We start from the raw sequence: 20,063 nt of genomic DNA, 5'->3' as shown, positions 1-20,063 counted from the left end.
TGGCTTTGGAGGGAGTGCAGCATAGGTTTACCAGAATCATACCCGGACTTCAAGGGTTAAGTTACGAGGAGAGATTATACAGATTAGGGTTGTATTCCCTAGAATTTAGAAGGTCAAGGGGTGATCTGATCGAGGTTTTCAGGATATTAAGGGGAATAGATAAGGTAGATAGAGAGAAACTATTCCCGCTGATTGGGGATTCTAGGACTAGGGGGCATAGTCTAAAAATTAGAGCCAGACCTTTCAGGAGTGAAATTAGGAAACACTTCTACACACAAAGGGTGGTAGAAGTTTGGAGCTCTCTTCTACAAATGGCAATTAATGCTAGATCAATTGTTAATTTTAAATCGGAGATTGATAGATTTTTGTTAACCAAAAGTATTAAAGGATATGGGTCAAAGACAGGTATATGGAGTTAGATCGCAGATCAGCCATGATCTCATCGAATGGCACAACAGGCTCGAGGGGCTGAATGGTCTCCTCCTGTTTCTATGTTCCTCTATATCAAGCTCTTGGGAAATCTAAACCTGTAGAATTTCTGTTTGATATTGAGGTTATGGTAGCCTAGTAGTTATGGTACTGGATTAACAACCCAGATGTCACGAGTTCAAATCACACCATGGTAAATTATGAAATAGAGTTCAATAAATTTGATAATAGTGACCATGAAATGACTGGATTGTTGTAAAAACCCATCTGGTTCACTAATGTCCTTTAGGGAAGGAAATCTGCCGACCTTACCCGGTCTGGCCTATATGCGACTCCAGACCCACAGCAATGTGGTTGACTCTTAACTGCCTTCTGAAACAGTCCGACTGTGTGTGTTTGTCTCTTAATTCCCATGGGCACTAAATGTTGGCCAACAGTAACATAAGAACATATGAAATAGGAACAGGAGTAGGCCATATGGCCCCTCGAGCCTGCTCCGCCATTCAATAAGATCATGGCTGATTTGATCATGGACTCAGCTCCATTTCGGTTTTTGGCACAATATCTTCAATTCCCATGATCAGTGCAGGTACAATTGGTTCAGTAATTCCATCGTGTAGGATTCCCAGTCAGTACCTGGAATTGGCCAAGATCACCTGATCTGCCCTCTGCACTTAACAGGATGAAGACAGTGATGACAGGAGGCTGAGGGGAGACTTAATTAAGGTGTATAAAATTATGAGGGGCCTAGATAGAGTGGATAAGAAGGACCTATTTCCCTTAGCAGAGGGGTCAATAACCAGGGGGGCATAGATTTAAAATAATTGGTAGGAGGTTTAGAGGGGAGTTGAGGAGAACCTTTTTCACCCAGAGGGTGGTGGGGGTCTGGAACTCACTGCCTGACAGGATGGTAGAGGCAGAAACATTCATCATATTTAAAAAGTACTTGGATGTGCACTTGAAGTGCCATAACCTGCAGGGTTATGGCTGGAAAGTGGGATTAGGCTGGATAGCTTTTTTCAGCCGGCACAGACACGTAAATTCTTCTGTGCCATAAATTTCTATGATTCTATGATAGTTTTTTTAAAAAGTTACTTTTTACTCAAATATCGCGACATACCCAGGATTGGGAACTATGCCACATGGAACCTCAACCCCCGCTCTTCTTTTTTTACAACCAGTTCTAAATTGGTTTGAACTCTGTCATTAGATCCATGCTATCGTCCCACTTCCTGTGCAAATTGGATCGGTTTATAATTTTAACAAAAAACATTTGCGGTTTCGGCAACCTCTAACCTCAAAACATCTGTTTAACTTCTGGAGAAAAATGAAAGAGCTTAGCCGCCTTTGCAGGTCAATCGTCGTGATGCAGAAGGATTTATTACCCCTTCAACAAGAAAATAAATCCACCAGGTTAGGAACTGCACTGCTAGAAGGGAACCTGCCACACTTTCTATTTTAATAACAAGGCTCAATATTATCCCCCATCACCCCACCACAGAAAAAAAATCACCTTGTCTACAGGATTGGGATGGCTTGTTGACTTGTGCTCGGTACATTTTCTTTTCCGTGTGTCTGATGACACACATACGGAAACGCATCGCCATGTTTGCGACACGGGTTAGGGAATTCAAAAGAAACTTCTTTACCCAAAGAGTGATGAGAATGTGGAACTCACTACCACAGGGAGTGGTTGAAGTGAATATTATAGATGCATTTAAGGGGAGTTTAGACAAGCATATGAGGGAGAAGGGAATAGAGGGTTATGCTGATAGATTTTGATGAGGAAAGACGGGAGGAGGCTCGAGTGAAGCATAAACGCCGGCATGGACTGGTTGGGCCGAATGGCCTGTTTCTGTGCCGTATATCCTATGGAATCCTATGTTTGAGAGTCTCTGAAACAAGCTCTTGGGCATTTCTGTTTGATGCAGTGCGTCCACTCTATCCCCATAGCAACACACTCCACTTGCTCAAGTCCAGAGAAGTCGAGTGCGGGTTGGTAGGCCCAAAGCACAGGGATCCCCAAAAGTGTATGCGAGGGGACTGCTGGACTTTAACCAGCTAGAACTGCCAGTGTAGAGCACTGGCAAACTTGCCATGGCTTGGATCACCAGCTAGGACCATCCTCTGCAGGTGGGTATTGGCTTTCAGTGTTATTTGGGGCAGAGTGGGGAGAATCAACAATGGTCAGTGACAGGCCTACTCCTCCAGATTGCATTACTGAGTCAGCCTGACTAGTCAGTCTTCCACGGTGCACTCAAATACTGTGGATCTGCCCAGTTCAGGTATCACATTACCGAGGCATTAGAGGGATTACAAATTGTCATCTTGGAGCCACTTTGACTGCAAAGAGACCATGTTTACTGTTGTCCCCCATCTGCTCACCCCCGGAGATAGTCACTCGTTGGCTGCTGCACTCTGTAGATGTGCTCGCCAAAGTAATTCAGAAATCCATAGATCCTTGGATAAACAGCTAGAAATCAGAACTTTCCAAAAATTTATTCCTGACTCAGTTACAAGCTGTCCAGTGAGGCCATCCGCCCCCACCCCCAGTGTCTTGTCTGAACATCAGCGTGACATTGCCTGATGGGCCAAAACCAGCACCAAGAAGTGCGCCAAGGAAGCTGAGCGAAAAGTCACAGCAAAGGGTGGCAAGGAGTAGAGGAGCTCGAGGAAGGAGAGTTACTCCATTTATCCCAACAACAATTTGTATTTGAGTCAGCATGGATTTATGAAGGGGAGATCATGTTTGACAAATTTGCTGGAATTCTTTGAGCATGTAACGAACAGGGTGGATAAAGGGGAACCAGTGGATGTGGTGTATTTGGACTTCCAGAAGACATTTGACAAGGTGCCACATAAAAGTTTACTGCACAAGGTAAAAGTTCACGGGGTGGGGGTAATGTATTAGCGTGGATAGAGGATTGGCTAACTAACAGAAAACAGAGAGTCGGGATAAATGGTTCATTCTCGGGTTGGCAATCAGTAATGGGTGGGGTGCGACAGGGATCAGTACTGGGACCCAACTATTTACAATCTATACTTGGAAGAAGGGACTGAGTGTAACGTAGACAAGTTTGCTGACGATACAAAGATGGGAGGAAAAATAACGTGTGAGAAGGACACAAAAAACCTGCAAAAGGACACAGACAGGCTAAGTGAGTGAGCAAAAATTTGGCAGCTGGAGTATAATGTTGGAAAGTGTGAGGTTATGCACTTTGGCAGAAAAAAAAATTCGAAGAGCAAGTTATTATTTAAATGGAGAAAAATTGCAAAGTGCTGCAGTACAGCGGGACCTGGGGGTCCTGGTGCATGAAACACAAAAGGATAGTATGCAGGTACAGCAAGTGATCAGGAAGGCCAATGGAATCTTGGTCTTTATTGCAAAGGGGATGGAGTATAAAAGCAGGGAAGTCGTGCTACAGTTATACAGGGTACTAGCAAGGCCACATCTGGAATACTGAGTACAGTTTTTGATTTCCATATTTACGAAAGGATATACTTGCTTTGGAGGAAGTTCAGAGAAGGTTCACTAGGTTGATTCCAGAGATGAGAAGGTTGACTTATGGGGAAAGGTTGAGAAAGTTGAGCCTCTACTCATTGGAATTCAGAAGAATGAGAGGTGATCTTATCGAAACGTATAAGATTATGAGGGGGCTTGACAAGGTGGAAGCAGAATGTTTCCACTGATAGGGGAGACTAGAACTAGGGGGCATAATCTTGGAATAAGGGGCCACCCATTTAAAACTGAGATGAGGAGGAATTTCTTCTCTCAGAGGGTTGTAAATCTATGAAATTCGCTGCCTCAGAGGGCTGTGGAAGTTGGGTCATTGAATACGTTTAAAACAGAGATAGACAGTTTCTTAACCGATAAGGGAATAAGATGTTATGGGGAGCGGGCAGGGAAGTGGACCGGAGTCCATGAGCGGATCAGCCATGACCTTATTAAATGGCGGAGCAGGCTCGAGGGGCCATATAGCTGACTCCTGCTCCTATTTCTTATGTTCTTATGTTCTTATATAGTGCCTTTAACGCAACGAAACGTCCTAAGACCCCTCACAGGAGTATTATAATATAAAAATGTTATACTGAGCCATATAAGTAGAAATTAGCACAGGTGACCAAAAGCTTGGTCAAAGAGGTAGGTTTTAAGGAGCGTCTTGAAGGAGAAAAGAGAGGTAGACAGGCGGAGAGGTTTAGGCAGGGACCTAGCCAACAGAAGGCACGGCCACCAATGGTGGAGCGATTATAATCAGGGATGCTCAAGAGGGCAGAATTAGAGGAGCGCAGACATCTCGGGGAGTTGTGGGGCTGGAGGAGATTACTGTGATAGGGAGGGGCGAGGCTATGGAGGGATTTGAAAATAAGGATGATAATTTTGAAATGGAGGCGTTGCTTAACCGGTAGATCAATGTAGATCAGTCAGCACAGGGGTGATGGGTGAGCGGGACTTGGTGTGAGTTAGGACACGAGCAGCCGATTTTTGGATCACCTCTAGTTTATGCAGGGTAGAATGTGGGAGGCCAGCCTGGAGTGAGTTGGAATAGTCAAGTCTAGCGGTAACAAAGGCATGGATGAGGGTTTCAGCAGTGGATGAGCTGAGGCAGGGGCGGAGACGGGCGATGTTACGGAGGTAGAAATAGGCGGTTTTAGTTATGCTGCAGATATGTTGTTGAAAGCTCATTTCAGGGTCAAATATGACACCAAGGTGGCGAACAGTCTGGTTCAGTCTCAGACAGAAGTTGGGTAGAGGGATGGAGTCAGTGGCTAGGGATGATGTGATGAAACAGGCTCACTCCGACACCATCATCTCTGAGGCCTCGAACATCAATGAACTCCTTTGGTGAAGGATAGTTTTGAGCACATTGCGGGTGAAGCTTCCCGCCAACCCATTGCAACAAGCGCTCCACCACCAGAGGAGATCCTGACCATCGTGCACCTGTTGTTGCCCGGGGAGAAGTGGGAAGGGACAAAGGCCGTGACCAAGTACACACCAGCTCCAAGTGAAATTCCTTAACGTACTGCGAAAACTAAAGAATGCACTGTATGAAGAAGTGGTGGCATTCCTGGAGTTGCAAAAGAAACTAATTTCTGCAAACTCAATTATTTCACAGAGCAGCAGAATATGTACAGATTAAACTATTGGAACAGTTACACTGCACATAATAGAGTAGGGTAGAGCTCATCTGAGATCAACAGTACTCCATTATTCCTGTCAACACACGGCGCAACCTACAAGCCTCCAACAAATCAAAATTTGAAGGTATATCTGACAGATGGAACTCTCCAAGAAAAGCAAGTGGGAAAGAAAGAAAGACTTGCATTTATACAACGCGTTTCACAACCACCGGATGTCTCAAAGCGCTTTACAGCCAACTTTTGGAGTGTAGTCACTGTTGTGATGGAGGAAACACGGCAGTCAATTTGCGCACAGCAAGCTCCCACAAAGAGCATTGAGATAATGACCAGATAATCTGTTTTCTCGCTATGTTGATTGAGGGATAAATATTGGCCAGGACACCAGGGATAACTCCCCTGCTCTTCTTCAAAAATAGTGCCATGGGATCTTTTACGTCCACCTCGGTTTAACGTCTCATCCGAAAGACGACACCTCCGACAGTGCAGCACTCCCTCAGCACTGCACTGGATGAGTCAGCCTGAGAAGGGGAAATGTGACAAGCTCATGCCGAGGCTCTCCGATGAACAGGTGCGGCTCAATTTACCTTCTCAAAGTCAATGGGTCGCATCTCACATCCACGGAAGGTCTCACGGGAAGAAAGTTGTTTTTTCAGTTTCACCAAACTCTCATTATCTGCAACAGAAAACAGTAGGGAGGCGAGTTTAGAGAAAGTTAATGGCATAATATGAAGCTGATAAGAACTCAGCCCTACTTTGTAAAATGGAGCAGGACATACCTTGGCTTTATCCTTCCAGTGCCAGGAGGCACAAATTTCTTTTTCTTACAGACTCAGATCAGAAAAATTAAAAGAGCCAAAAATGATCGTCCATTTGTGTATTTTGGGGTTTAATAAGATTATTTTAGTTTCTGCAATCTGTCTGAATCAGCTATTTTATTGCATGCACTCTTATTGTGGACCAAGGTGTTGGTGAAATGTTACAGAGGGCAGGAAATAGTTATTGTCAGGCCTCTTGAGGCTCCTGACAAACTGCCGATATTCGGATTTGCTGAATTCAGCCTTGGGAATTTAATTTTCTGGAAGCGGCAAAGATTTAGCCTAAGCATATTTTTTGATAACATGACAACACACGAGTGCACATATAGGCACACGCACATATATCAGAGTGGGTACACTGACACTAATGGGAAGCAGTCACACTCACAAGGACATCACTGGAGCGTGCCTGCGTGACTATTTACCCAGCTGAACAGATCACTTGCAGAGCTCGATGGAGGCTCGCAAAACTCAACTTTCAGATCAAATTTACTGCAGAAAATAAAAAAGCGAAAAAAACATGGGGCACCATTAGGGAAAGAACTCAACATTCCCAGTACTCCCCACAGCTGCACTGTCCTTTCATGCCAATAACTGCTGAGCAGTATATTCTCAGGAGTTTAGAAGAATGAGAGATGATCTCATTGAAATGTACAAAATTATTAGGGTCGATGCTGAGAGGCTGTTTCCCCTGGCTGGAGTGTCTCGAACTAGGGGGAATAGTCTCTGGATAAGGGGGTGTGAGTCAGAGGGCTGTGAGTCTTCTACCCCAGAGGGCTGTGATGCTCAGTCATTAAGTATATTTAAGATGGATAGATTTTTGGACACTAACAGAATCAAGGGATATGAGGATTGGACGGGAAAGTGGAGTTGAGGTCGAAGATCAGCCATGATCTTATTGAATGGCGGAGCAGGCTCGAGGGGCTGTATGGCCGACTCCTGCTCCTAATTATGTTCTTAGAACAGAGTATTAGATAAGCAACAACAAAAAATAAATCGAGACACGTGACCCCCACTCTGTATGTCCCAACCTTCTCTTTTCCCATTGTGCTATTACGATTATCTGACAATCATGATAAATGCACAGTAAAAGATCGTAACTGGCAAGGTGTAGCCGTTTTGCTTGGAACAACGGGAATGACTGTTAAGGTAAAGTGCAAGGATTGGGACTCCCGCGTTCACACCAAATAACCTACGAGCATAAGAATTTGGAGCAGGAGTAGACCATTCGGCCCCTCGAGCCTGCTCCGCCATTCATAAAAATCATGGCTGATCTTCTACTTCAACTCCACTTTCTTGCCCGATCCCCATATCCCTTAATTCCCTTCGAGTCCAAAATTTTAACGATCTCTGTCTTGAATATACTCAATTGGCCGTAATCTGCACGCTAAAACACGGAACTTGCGATCTGTCAAGAATTCTCTTGACAGATCCAATGCATCCTTGGGAAAAGGGCATCCACAGGCGGAGAGTTGGGCTATTTGCCCAATTTCTGCCCAGCAAATGCCTCTTAAATTCTTATGCCTGGTAAGAGTTTTAAAAAACATAAAAATATATTTTTTTCATTCACTTAAATATTAACCGACATGTATAATATGGTACTGTTATTTTTAGCTCCTTTAAAACATTTAAATTTATTTAAAAAAAAATTACATTTTTGTTTTAAATGTTTAATTGCATTGTATTTTAATTAATTTTAAATCGATAATGTTTTAAAATTAATTTGTTACGTTAAATGTTTTTTTTATGTGATTCCCATTCATGCTCATGGGGATTCCCTTTTTTGATTGGTTGGGCCGACCCACGTGATTCCAGGGGCACTTGCAAACCGCCTGCTCCCCTGGGATATGTGGGCCTCTACGCAGGTCTACACATTAAGGACCAGGAGTGCAAGTCTCTGTGGATCCCGAGGCAGAAGGTAAGTGCGTAGATATTTTGCTGGTCGGTGGCATCCGCCCACAGGAAACCTCTGACAGCAAACTCAGCCGCAATGCATGCCAATTAAAAACATAGTTTATGATAAGCTCATAATAAAGGATGAAACTGAGTACTGTGTACAATGAGCAAGTGTGACCTTAGCTCCTTTAATGAGACTCCAGAGTGCAGGTACCTCGTGGGTGGCCTGCTTATATACCATTCTCCCAATGGATGCTGGGATCTCTTGTGGGCCCTCTGGTGATAGTGTAATACAGGTTGCAAGGGGTTAAATACATACATAACAGTTTACACCTAAAACTTTCAATGTGACACATGCTAAAACAGGTATTTTTTAAAAAAACATGCAAAATCCACATAAAACTGGCTTAATCTAAAGCATCAAGATGCCTTTTAGTCATGGCACAGCCCAGTGTAGCACCACGTCATCGAAAACAAGAAGTCTAAATGTGGGTGGCAACGGAATGCTGGGATCTAGGGCAGGCTCCGGGACCACCTTCATTGCGAGTGGCCGATCCCAGTCACGATGAGTTGAGAAGGTCGATCAGGCACTCCTGCCAAAGAAAGGAAGGTGGAAATTGGAGTGGAACGCACTCCCGAGGCAGTCCTCACACGTCTCCAAGCGACCACTTGTGTCGGCTCATCGTAAGAGATCGAGGAACATATCCCCAGCTTGCCCTTTTTATATCGCAAAAAATAATGAAATAATCTTGCAGAAGTGGAGCCTTTTATGAGGCATATACACATTGGCCCATAATTTGCAGCTCCTACGGGCGCGTACGAGGTGCACACACGCCCAAATGGGCCGCGCAAGTTCCGGGGTTTCACACGCGAACGCATGCGCAAAAACCTGTCAAGAATTTTCTTGACAGATCCAATGAAGCCCTGGGAAAAGGGCATCTGTGGGCAGAGAGTTGGGCTATTTGCGTAAGGCCTGCTTTTACCAGCTTAAGAGTTTAAAAAAACATAAAAATAAATGTTTTCAATCATTTAAACATTAAAACACATGTACAATAACGTAAGTTTATTTTTAGCCCCTTTAAATCATTTACATTTATTTTACAAAAAATTAAATTTTTGTTTGAAATATTTAATTAAATGCTATTTTAACTGATTTTAGATGTCATTTAAAAAATTGTATTTGATGTGCAGATGTAGTTTTGGGGCATTCCCATTCATATTTATGGGATGTCTGTACATATAGAAGCCCCATAAGCATGAATGGGGATTCCCTTCCTTTATTGGTTGTGCCGGCCCACGTGATCTCAGGAGCGCTTTCGAACCGCCTATTCCCCTGGGGTATGTGGGCCTCTACCCGCAGGTACCCGGAGAGCCCCAGGACCGTGAGTCTCCATACGTCCCGGACCACCAGGTCACCGGGCATTTTATTTGCAGATCGGAGGCATTTCCCCGGGGGCGCAAATTCAGGACCATTGTATAATTCTTTGCTTCATAAAAAGGGAGCACGACCAGAAAAGGTGACCGGCTGGTTGGTACTAAAGAACGATGGAAAGGTAACGTTGTCTCTCTTCATCATCACAGTCATCATAGGCATTCCCTCGAAATCGAGGAAGACTTGCTTCCACTCTAAAAGTGAGTTCTTAGGTGACTGTACAGTCCAATGCGGGAATTACAGTCTCTGTCACAGGTGGGGCAGACAGTGGTTGAGGGAAAGGGTGGGTAGGGAGCCTGGTTTGCTGCACGCTCCTTCCGCTGTCTACGCTTGATTTTCGCATGCTCTTGGCGACGAGACTGGAGGTGCGCAGCGCCTTCCTGGATGCTCTTCCTCCACTTTGGGTGGTCTTGGGCCAGGGATTCCCAGGTGCCGGTGGGGATGTTGCACTTTATCAAGGAGGCTTTGAGGGTGTCCTTGAAATGTTTCCTCTGCCCACCTGTCATGTAGGAACTCAGAGTAGAGCTTGCTTAGGGAGTCTCGTGTCAGATATACGGACGATGTGGCTCGCCCAACGGAGCTGGTTGAATGTTGTCAGTGCTTCAATGCTGGGGATGTTGGCCTGAGCGAGAACACTGATGGTATGTCTATCCTCCCATTGGATTTGCAGGATCTTGTGGAGGCAGTGCTGATGGTACTTCTCCAGTGTTTTGAGATGTCTGCTGTATATAGTCCACTTCTCTGAGCCACATAGGAGGGCGGGTATCATTACTGCTCTGTAGACCATAAGCTTAGTGCCAAATTTGAGGTCCAGGACTGCTTCATCGTACCAACGCTTTTCTCGATCTTCCTTTATGCAATGCTTCATCTCACTCTCAACAAGTTCCCCGCTGGAGTGGAACTACATTATAGAACCAATGGGAACCTGTTCAACCTTCGCCGTCTCCAGGCTAGATCCAAGGTCGTCCCATCATCTGTCATCGAACTACAGTACGCGGATGATGCTTGGGTCTCAGAGGTCGAACTCCAAACCATCATCAAAACCTTCACCGAGGTGATGAAAAGCATGGGCCTTACACTAAACATTCGTAAGACAAAGGTCCTCCACCAACCTGACCCCGCCAACTGATCCCGCCACACAGCACTGCCCCCCCTGGTCATCAAAATCCATGGCGTGGCCTTGGACAACATGGACCATTTTCCATACATAAGAACATAAGAAATAGGAACAGGAGTAAGCCATACAGGCCTTCGAGCCTGCTCCGCCATTCAATAACATCGTGGCTGATTTGATCATGGACTCAGCTCCACTTCCCCACCCACTCTCCATAACCCCTTATTCCCTTTTCGTTTAAGAAACTGCCTATTTCTATCTTAAATTTATTAAATGTCCCAGCTTCCACAGCTCTCTGAGGCAGCGAATTCCACAGATTTACAACCCTCAGAGAAGAAATTTCTCCTCATCTCTGTTTTAAATGGGCGGCCCCTTATTCTAAGATCATGCCCTCTAGTTCTAGTCTCTCCCATCAGTGGAAACATTCTCTCTGCATCCACCTTGTCAAGCCCCCTCATAATCTTATCAATAAGATCACCTCTCATTCTTCTGAATTCCAATGAGTAGAGACCCAACCTTTCCTTTTAAGTCAACCTTCTCATCCCCGGAATCAACCTTGTGAACCTTCTCTGAACTGCCTCCAAAGCAAGCATATCCTTTCGTAATTATGGAAACCAAAACTGCACGCAGTATTCCAGGTGTGGCCTCACCAATACCTTATATAGCTATAGCAAGACTTCCCTGCTTTTATACTCCATCCCCTTTGCAATAAAGGCCAAGATACCATTGGCCTTCCTGATCACTTGCTGTACCTGCACACTATCCTTTTGTGTTTCATGCATAAGTATCCCCAGGTCCCGCTGTACTGCGGCACTTTGCAATCTTTCTCCATTTAAATAATAACTTGCTCTTTGATTTTTTCTGCCTCGGGAGTCTATTATTAGCAAGGGCAGTCATCGATGATGAGGTCCAACACCGCTTCCAATGTACCAGCGCAGCCTTCGGTCACCTGAGGAAGAGAGAGTGTCTCTCCTATGTGACACTGAGGGACAACACACAAAGAAAATAACCAATGGGCAAACTTACCCACTGAAGTTTCAGACTCCTCCATCTCTTTGTCGCTGGTGTGGATTGTGACCCCTGATTTTGGGGTGAATGGAGGCACATCAATGTCCCGAAGTAGCTTCTGGATTGCAGCTCTGACCTGGGACCCTTGTATGGAATAGTTCTCCGCATACAGGTTAGCTGCTGCTACAATGTAGTCCATGTGGAGGGGCTGTCAATGGAAGCGGAAGAAAATCAGCCAATGTACACAACGCAATTCAATAAAAGATAAACCTAAGGTAGGACACGAATTAAAATAGAGGTACAACAGACAAGTATGTATACTTGTACATTCTTGTAAATGTTTACTAGTACGTACAAGCCGATGCCTAACCTCTCCCAAATTTATCACATTTTCAAATTCCTTTCAAACTTAGCATATTTTCTGTCATGTATCCGACATGTTTACTGCTGGTACCATTACACATGATGTGCCACCAGAGGGCACTGCAGTGGGAGACTTGTAGGTTACCTGTACAGGTGTGCCAGGCAAAGTATAAAAGGCAGGCCACCATGTGTGATCCTCTCTCTGGAGTTACAAATAAAGGATAAGGTCACTACAGTTCAAGTACAACATATTGCCTCGTGGAGTCATTATCAGAGCATCTAAAGACATAACAATTGGTGACGAGATACGGACCTTCTCGCGAAAATGGCTAACTTTGGTACGTTGCAGCAGTTCGCCGATGGTGATAATTAGGACGCCTTTGTGGAGAGGCTCGACCATTTCTTCACAGCAAACGACCTGGCAGGCGACAATCCGGCCACACTGGCTGATAAGCGCAGAGCTATCCTGCTAACCAGTGGGCCCACCGTCTATGGCCTCATCAGGGACTTGCTGGCACCAGCGAAGACAACGACCAAGATGTACGAGGAGTTTGTAACACTGATCCAAGAACAACTCAAGCCCAAAGAGAGCATCCTCACAGCCAGACACTGGTTTTACACCCACCGACGGCCCGAAGGCCAGGAAATCGCAAAATACGCTGCAGACCTCAGGAGGCTGGCAGCACCATGTGATTTCGGCGACCACCTCACCGAAGCGCTGCGGGACATCTTAGTCATCAGAATCATGGGGGCCTTCTTCATAAGCTACTATCTGCAGATACCACAGTCACACTGCAGAAGGCCATCTCCGTGAGCCAAGCATTCATGTCCTCGATCTGTGGCTCTCGGCGGATGACTCATCCTCAGGACTCAAACCCGGTAAGTACTGTACACAGAATGGTGCCTTTTTGAGGCTGGGCTGTAGAACGTGAATCTTTTCAGGGAAGAGAGATCAGGCCCCCGAGTCCCTTAACTCAGAGTCCGCCGAGGGGGGCTAATCGAGTAGCTCCATGCTGGCGTTGCAGAGGAAATCACAGGGCTCAACAGTGCCGCTTTGAAGACTATGGGCCCAAGTTTCCACATGATAAAAAACGGGTGCCCCTCCGAGCTGGGCGCCCGTTTTTCGTGCCTAAAACGGCGCCTAAAAAAAAACTCGCGATTCTGGAGCGTTCTGCAGCTCATTGTCTGCCTGCCCAGGGGGGCGGAGCCTACACTCGCGCCGATTTTGTAAGTGGGAGGGGGCGGATATTATTTAAATTAGGTTTTTTCCTGCCGGCAATGCTGCGCGTGCGCGTTGGAGCGTTCGCGCATGCTCAGTGTGAAAAAAACATTGGCACTCGGCCATTTTTGTAGTTCTTTGTAGCTGTTTAATTTTTGAACATTTTTTTAATAAAAGCACATTGCCATCAGCACATCAGCACTTGCAGCCTTCCCCCCCGCCCCCGCAGGAAGAACGGGTGCCTCCTCCCCCCCCCGCGGGAAAGAACGGGCGCCTTCTCTCCCCCCCGCGGGAAGAACGGGCGCCTCCTCTCCCCTCCCCCCCCCCGCGGGAAGAACGGGCGCCTCCCCCCCCACCGCGGGAAAGAACGGGCACCTCCTCTCCCCCCGCGGGAAGAACGGGCGCCTCCCCCCCCCACCGCGGGAAAGAACGGGCGCCTCCTCTCCCCCCCCCCGTGGGAAGAACGGGCGCCTCCCCCCCCCCCCGCGGGAAAGAACGGGCGCCTCCTCTCCCCTCCCCGCCCCCGCGGGAAGAACGGGCGCCTCCCCCTCCCCGCGGGAAAGAACGGGCGCCTCCTCCCCCCCGCCCCTGCGGGAAGAACGGGCGCCTCCTCCCCCCCGCCCCTGCGGGAAGAACGGGCGCCTCCCCCTCCCCGCGGGAAGAACGGGTGCCTCAGGCTGACTGCAGAATTCTCCGTGCCTGAAGCACTTTCACACAGGTAGGAAGATGGTTTATTTAATCTTTTCTTTGCTTATAAATGTTTATTCAGGTTGGATTTATTTGTATAATATTTGTAGAAGTATAAATAAGGATTTATTGTAGAATTTAATGAGTTCCCTTCCCCCCCCACCTCGTTCTGGACGCCTAATTTGTAACCTGCGCCTGATTTTTTAATGTGTAGAACAGGTTTTTTCAGTTCTACAAAAATCTTCACTTGCTCCATTCTAAGTTAGTTTGGAGTATGTTTTCACTGTGGAAACTTTCAAATCAGGCGTCAGTGGCCGGACAGGCCCCTTTTGAAGAAAAAATTCTGTTCCAAAGTAGAACTGTTCTACCTGACTAGAACTGCAGAAAATAAAATGTGGAGAATTGCGATTTCTAAGATAGTCCATTCTCCACCAGTTGCTCCTAAAAATCAGGCGCAAATCATGTGGAAACTTGGGCCCTATGTGTGTAAAGGCTGCAGCACAAAGGGCCACCTCCAGCGAATGTGTCAAAGAAATATGACTCTGTGTTGATGAAGAGTCTACAGATGGCCATGAATCTAGCGTGGATTATGAAACAATAGTCAGAAAGGCAGCTCAGCCCCACAATGAGGTATAAAGCATGTTTACCTGTGCCACCGAATGTTCTCCGTTGAGGATGGAAGTCGAAATAAATGACGTTTATGGAAGTGGACACAAGGACGAGCCAGTCAGTAATAAATCAAGAAGCCTTTGAGAGGCTATGGGACAATCAAACTGAACGACCCAAGTTGGTCCCGGTTCAGGCAAAGCTGTTCACCTACACCAATGAATTTATCCCAGTCGTTGGTAGTGCGGATGTAAAGGTACTCCATGATGGCGCGGTGCACAAGTTACCCCTGTGGATTGTTGCAGGTGATGGACCAATGTTACTTGGAAGAAGGTGGATGGAGAAGATCCATTGGAGTTGGGAAGATTTCATCCCTCCAGCGCTCAAAGGCAAAGCAAACCCCCACCTGAGGTTGGATCTGGCACCAGAGAGCAGACCAGCACAGCACCCAAGGCATAGACCGCTCAGCACGACTGCGTGGAGATGACCGAACGCAACTTCCAGGCTTCAGTGGCAGGACTCCGGAGGAAGAAAATCGGATCCAAAGGCGACTTTCCAGCTTCGGTGGCAGAATCCGGGGAGAAGAGGATCACAGCAGTCGTGGATGGAGGAAAGATGGTGCCCAAACCACGAGGTGATGCTCTGAAGAAAAATATGGCAGTGGCCAGACCACAAGGTGCAGCGCTGATGGAGCAACACGTGGCACCAAACGGAGAAGAGGATTGGGGTAAAGATAGCAAGGCCCTCTTAAAGGAGGCCAGCAACCCATCACACTTAAAGGGACAGGTCCACATTCTCAATCAATGTAATAGCAACTGTGAGTTAGATGTAAAATATGTAATTGATGATTAGAATTGTATACATTCAATAAGCAAAGAAATGGCGCGTGATTACGATCAGAGCTACTGTTTATTCACAATGAGTAATGAAACGTTGTGCGATGTAGGATTTCAACTGCATTCAGTAAATGCAGTGGGCAAACACCCATTGGGAGCACACAGGTCCAGCGAGCTACCCAATGCTGTAAGCCACGTCCCTGGGACCAGGGTGATGCACCACAGAGTATGGCCACAAGCAGCTAATACATGCAAGCTGCAAAGCAAGAGATCTCAGGAGGGCAACGGCACCGGTATTGATACCCTGCCCCTGATCGGCTCTACCTCTCAGGCACCCGATTGCACCAACCGCCACGAGCCTGAAAGAGCAAACCGCACTAAGGCGTAACCCCATACCTGGGGACGAAGGATCACCCGCAACGGTTCTCCCAAATAGAACCGGGACCAGCCAGGATCCCAAACCAAATAACGCCCAGGCAAGCGAGTCAGCAGTTCCCTTTGCACTGCTAGACGACTGTTCCTCAGGGAGCAGCAGCGACCCGGGGCATAAAGAGAGGACAGGGAGGTCACAGGCATCTGTGAACCTGCCCGATGCTAGGAGCAACAGCAAAAGTCCCGAAAGCAGGCACTTGAGCCATCCGGGTTTCCATTGCCAGCACTGGGCATCGCGCCGTCACCAGACAACCTGGACACCATCCAGCAGTTCTGGCACTAGTTTGTCCTCACGCACCGGTGCTGACCCCAGTACTGACTCCAAGAGTATATCAAGTATGTACCTCACCAATGAAAGGTACTTGCCTCACAATGGTATCATGAATGTGATGCTGTAAATGCAAATCTTTCTTTTTGGACTTGAATGTGTATGAATGTAATGAGCCACCGACACAATCTGTAGGTGGGGTTGGCGGGGGGGGGGCGGGGGGGTGGAGGGAATGGAGTGGTCATGAACGCACAAACAGAAACCATCAGCAGCCCTACTGCCAACGAAACACCACCCACTCACCCAAGATGGAAACGACCCTCCAAGGGTCAACCAGATAGAGCTAAGCCCAGAGCACAATCGATGCATGAAGGCGATTTGCACTAAGAACTTGGGGGAGAGTGAAGTCATGTGTCCTACATATTTGTTGCTGATACGATTACACATGATGTACCACCAGAGGGTACTGCAGTGGGAGACTTGTAGGTTACCTGTACAGGTGTGCCAGGCCCAGTATAAAAGGCAGACCACCAGGTGTGATCCTCACTCTGGAGTTACAAATAAAGGACTAAGGTCACTACAGTTCAAGTACAACACATTGCCTCATGGAGTCATCATCAGAGCAACTAAAGACATAACATTTTCCAGCAGCAAATATTGCGCACTTTCTTCCCCAAAACATTTACTATTTTTAAGCTCTCCCTCATGTCTAGTGAAGTCCTATAAATAGGTTGTTATGATAGAGACCATGGAATAGGAGAGAGGGGTAAAACAAGGGGCTGCCCCACATAGATCCGCAGATGCCTTCTATATTATATAATCATGTTAAAATCACATCAGTTTTCTCATTACCCACAGCGATACCGAACACAGAAGGAAGCCACATTTTTTTGTGTTGGGCTATTTTGATATTTCTAAAATGTGAACCATATGCCAGAATTCCGGCCTTCAAATCAGAGCTCCATTTTCCCCACTTATTTCTGTCTTATGATGTGGGGGAATCATTGCTTGTTCATTGTCAGAACTCAGGTCACGATTCCACCCTCCGTGATGGCTCATCCTTCTCATACTTAGCAAACCAATCTGGACCATTGTATTTGCATTATCTGTAACGTCCTAACTAGGTGAAGAGGACAGGAACCATTTTATGGCTTGTGAAAGGTTAGAAACAGAAATTGCCCTCCGCCCCAAACAATTCGAAGTAAATGAATATTCTCCACCCGAATCCACGGGGCGGAGAATAGAGGGAAATTGGCCTCTAACTTTTAAAATTCATTGCGGCACTGGTTGGGGCAGATGAAAGGCGGAAATGCTTTGGGAGCGGGACGGAAGGCGGGTGGTGTGATCAGTGCCGTGCTGAGCACGTCAGCGTGACGCGTAGCAATGTCCCTCTCCTTCAGTTAAAGGGGAAGCCCACAGGGAGGGTTTCGGCCGGGCCAGTAGCTCGGCACCAGAGAGGGGATGCCAGGCTGCCTAATGGTGGCCCGGCCGAAGCTGTGGCCGCCATTGTCGGGCCAACTTCAGAGTCCGCCCGACAAGTAAAATAAAATTTAAGGGTGGCCAGCCACTGGCAGCATCCCTCTGGGAAAAGCCGTCAGAGGCACCGAGCGGTGGTGGCTCCGCTCCCGCGGGGCAATTTCCCTTGCGGGGTGGAAAGGGGTCTTTGCCGGGCGGTAAGGGGTCGGCGCATGCACGATGGGGCGGCAACACGGGGCGCGGCGGAAACCCATTTCCGCTGTTCCCGTTCTTAGAGGCAGTAATGGACCTTAAAAAGGGGGGCAATTTTGGCCCCTAAGAGTTTATTGCTTTACTAAAAGCATTAATTGTGGATGGGATGTCAAATGACTTCCTATTATCTTGACACCAGCCCAGCTCAGAGCTATCCCTGGGCCTGATCTCCTTTCCCACATCATTAGCATGTTGATAGATAATGAAACTGTAAATGTGCAAAAAAGTGTGAAAATAGTGTGTGTAAAATGTGTGTGTGTTTATGAACAGATAGGGAGAGGGGGAAAAATACCTCATTGGAGAACTGGTCAGTTATTATTTGGGTGCTTCCTTGATCACTCCTACCGGTCTAGCCCCCACGCATCTCACACACTGCCCCACAGTCATTCACACTCACTTTCTGTCGTTCTTCACCTTCTTACAAGCTATTGAGAGAGCAAGATAGCTTGAGACCAAAGAAATTCAAGTTAAAGATGTAACAATAGTAGGGCCAGCAATGTGTTGCTTCTGTAGTAACATGTATTTGCTTCAAAATGTTTTTCTTAACTGTGCACACAAGTGTGTGTTGGAGCAGGGCTTGGCCTAGATTTCCACCATTGGCGGTCGTGCCTTCAGCTGCTGAGGCCCTAAGCCCTGGAATTCCCTACCCTGCGTACACTAGAGGTGATCCAAATCTCGGCAGCCCGTGTCCTAACTCGCACCAAGTCCCGCTCACCCATCACCCCTGTGCTTGCTGACCTACATTGGCTCCCGGTTAAGCAATGTCTCGATTTCAACATTCTCATCCTTGTTTTCAAATCCCTCCATTGCCTCGCCCCTCCCTATCTCTGCAATCTGCTCCAGCCTCAAAACGCACCCCCCCTCCCCCACCCCCCCAAGATATCTGCACTCCTCTGCCCTCTTGAGCATTTCGGATTATAATCGCTCAACCATCGGTGGCCATGCCTTCTGTTGCCTAGGCCCTAAGCTCTGGAATTCCCTGCCTAAACCTCGTCATCTCTCTACCTCTCTTTCCACCTTCAAGATGCTCCTTAAAAACTACCTCTTTGACCAAATTTTTGGTCACCTGCCCTAATCTATCCTTATGAGGCTCGGTGTCAAAATTTGTGTCTCATAATCCTCCTGTGAAGCGCCGTGGGATGTTTCACTACGTTAAAGGCGCTATATAAATACAAGTTGTTGTGGTTGTTGTAAACCTCTCCGCCTCTCTACCTCGCTTTCCTTCTTCTCCAACCCTACACAGGATGTACACACGAGAAGCAATTCTGAAAGATACTGTACAAAGCAAGAGTTTGACACAAAGGCTGGTCCTGCTCAGGAACTTTTCTTGGCTGAAGTGGAAGGACCTTCTTGGAGCCCCTGTGCTATTGAGTTTGTCCATATCCTGGTATTTTGAGATGGTGGAACTAGGCCCTCCTGGTTCATAATTGTAATGTATGCACCTGTGAGTATGCTCACAGGTTAGTTGAGCTGTTTGAGTTGGGATTGGCTTAGCCAGTCACGTGATGTTCACAAGACTCAATGAAACCCCAGCCAGTTGGGTTTGGGGGATCCACGATGAGGCAGGTGGTTGTGAGCCTGGTGGATGAACTGGTAATGTGTAGTGTGATTGTTAAACCTTTTGCTAATAAACCAACTAGTTCTTAAGAGCAATGTGGTGCTATGAATTTTTAAGCAAAGAACCCATGAAGCAAATATATTACAATAATGAAAGAGGAAATGAAAAGATAACTAACAAAAGGGGAACAATGAAAATAAAAGTGGTGCAGGTGTTACCACAGAAAGCTAATTATCAAAGGAATCGAGAGTGGCTGGATTTGAAAGTCCTGCAGAATGGGCATGAATGAATCATGAAAATTAATCACACTGAAGTATTGACAGAACCAGTCTGTTTAGAGAGGATGAGGAAACACAAGGATGTTGGATTCAGGATCGCTGCAGCCAGCTGCAATCCTTTAGCAGAAAATACATCTGTGCCGTGAAAGCACCTGCAAAATACACATAGGTAAGGGACGCTGCTCCAACTGTTAAACAGCAGCCATTCCGATTCAGACAACTCACTGGGGATAATCACCAGCTCCCCTCCGCCCC

General features: G+C 46.8%; 1 protein-coding gene across 2 annotated transcripts in view; it reads right to left on the bottom strand.

Moving 5' to 3' along the window:
• LOC139277286 (ubiquitin-like modifier-activating enzyme 1) overlaps positions 1 to 20,063 on the bottom strand; it is a 355,737-nt gene that overhangs the window by 154,573 nt on the left and 181,101 nt on the right. For both annotated transcript variants that reach the window (XM_070895554.1, XM_070895555.1), the window contains exons 19-20: positions 11,852 to 12,041; positions 6,153 to 6,241 (exon numbers count right to left, since the gene is read on the bottom strand). In XM_070895554.1, coding sequence (XP_070751655.1) covers positions 6,153 to 6,241; positions 11,852 to 12,041 — 279 coding nt within the window. The remainder of the gene's footprint in view (positions 1 to 6,152; positions 6,242 to 11,851; positions 12,042 to 20,063) is intronic.

This window comes from Pristiophorus japonicus, chromosome 12 (genome assembly GCF_044704955.1).
Source record: "Pristiophorus japonicus isolate sPriJap1 chromosome 12, sPriJap1.hap1, whole genome shotgun sequence".
NCBI classification, from domain to species: Eukaryota; Metazoa; Chordata; class Chondrichthyes; family Pristiophoridae; genus Pristiophorus; species Pristiophorus japonicus.
The sequence above is the reverse complement of the archived record's forward strand: the minus strand, read 5'-3'. Positions and strand labels throughout refer to the sequence as shown.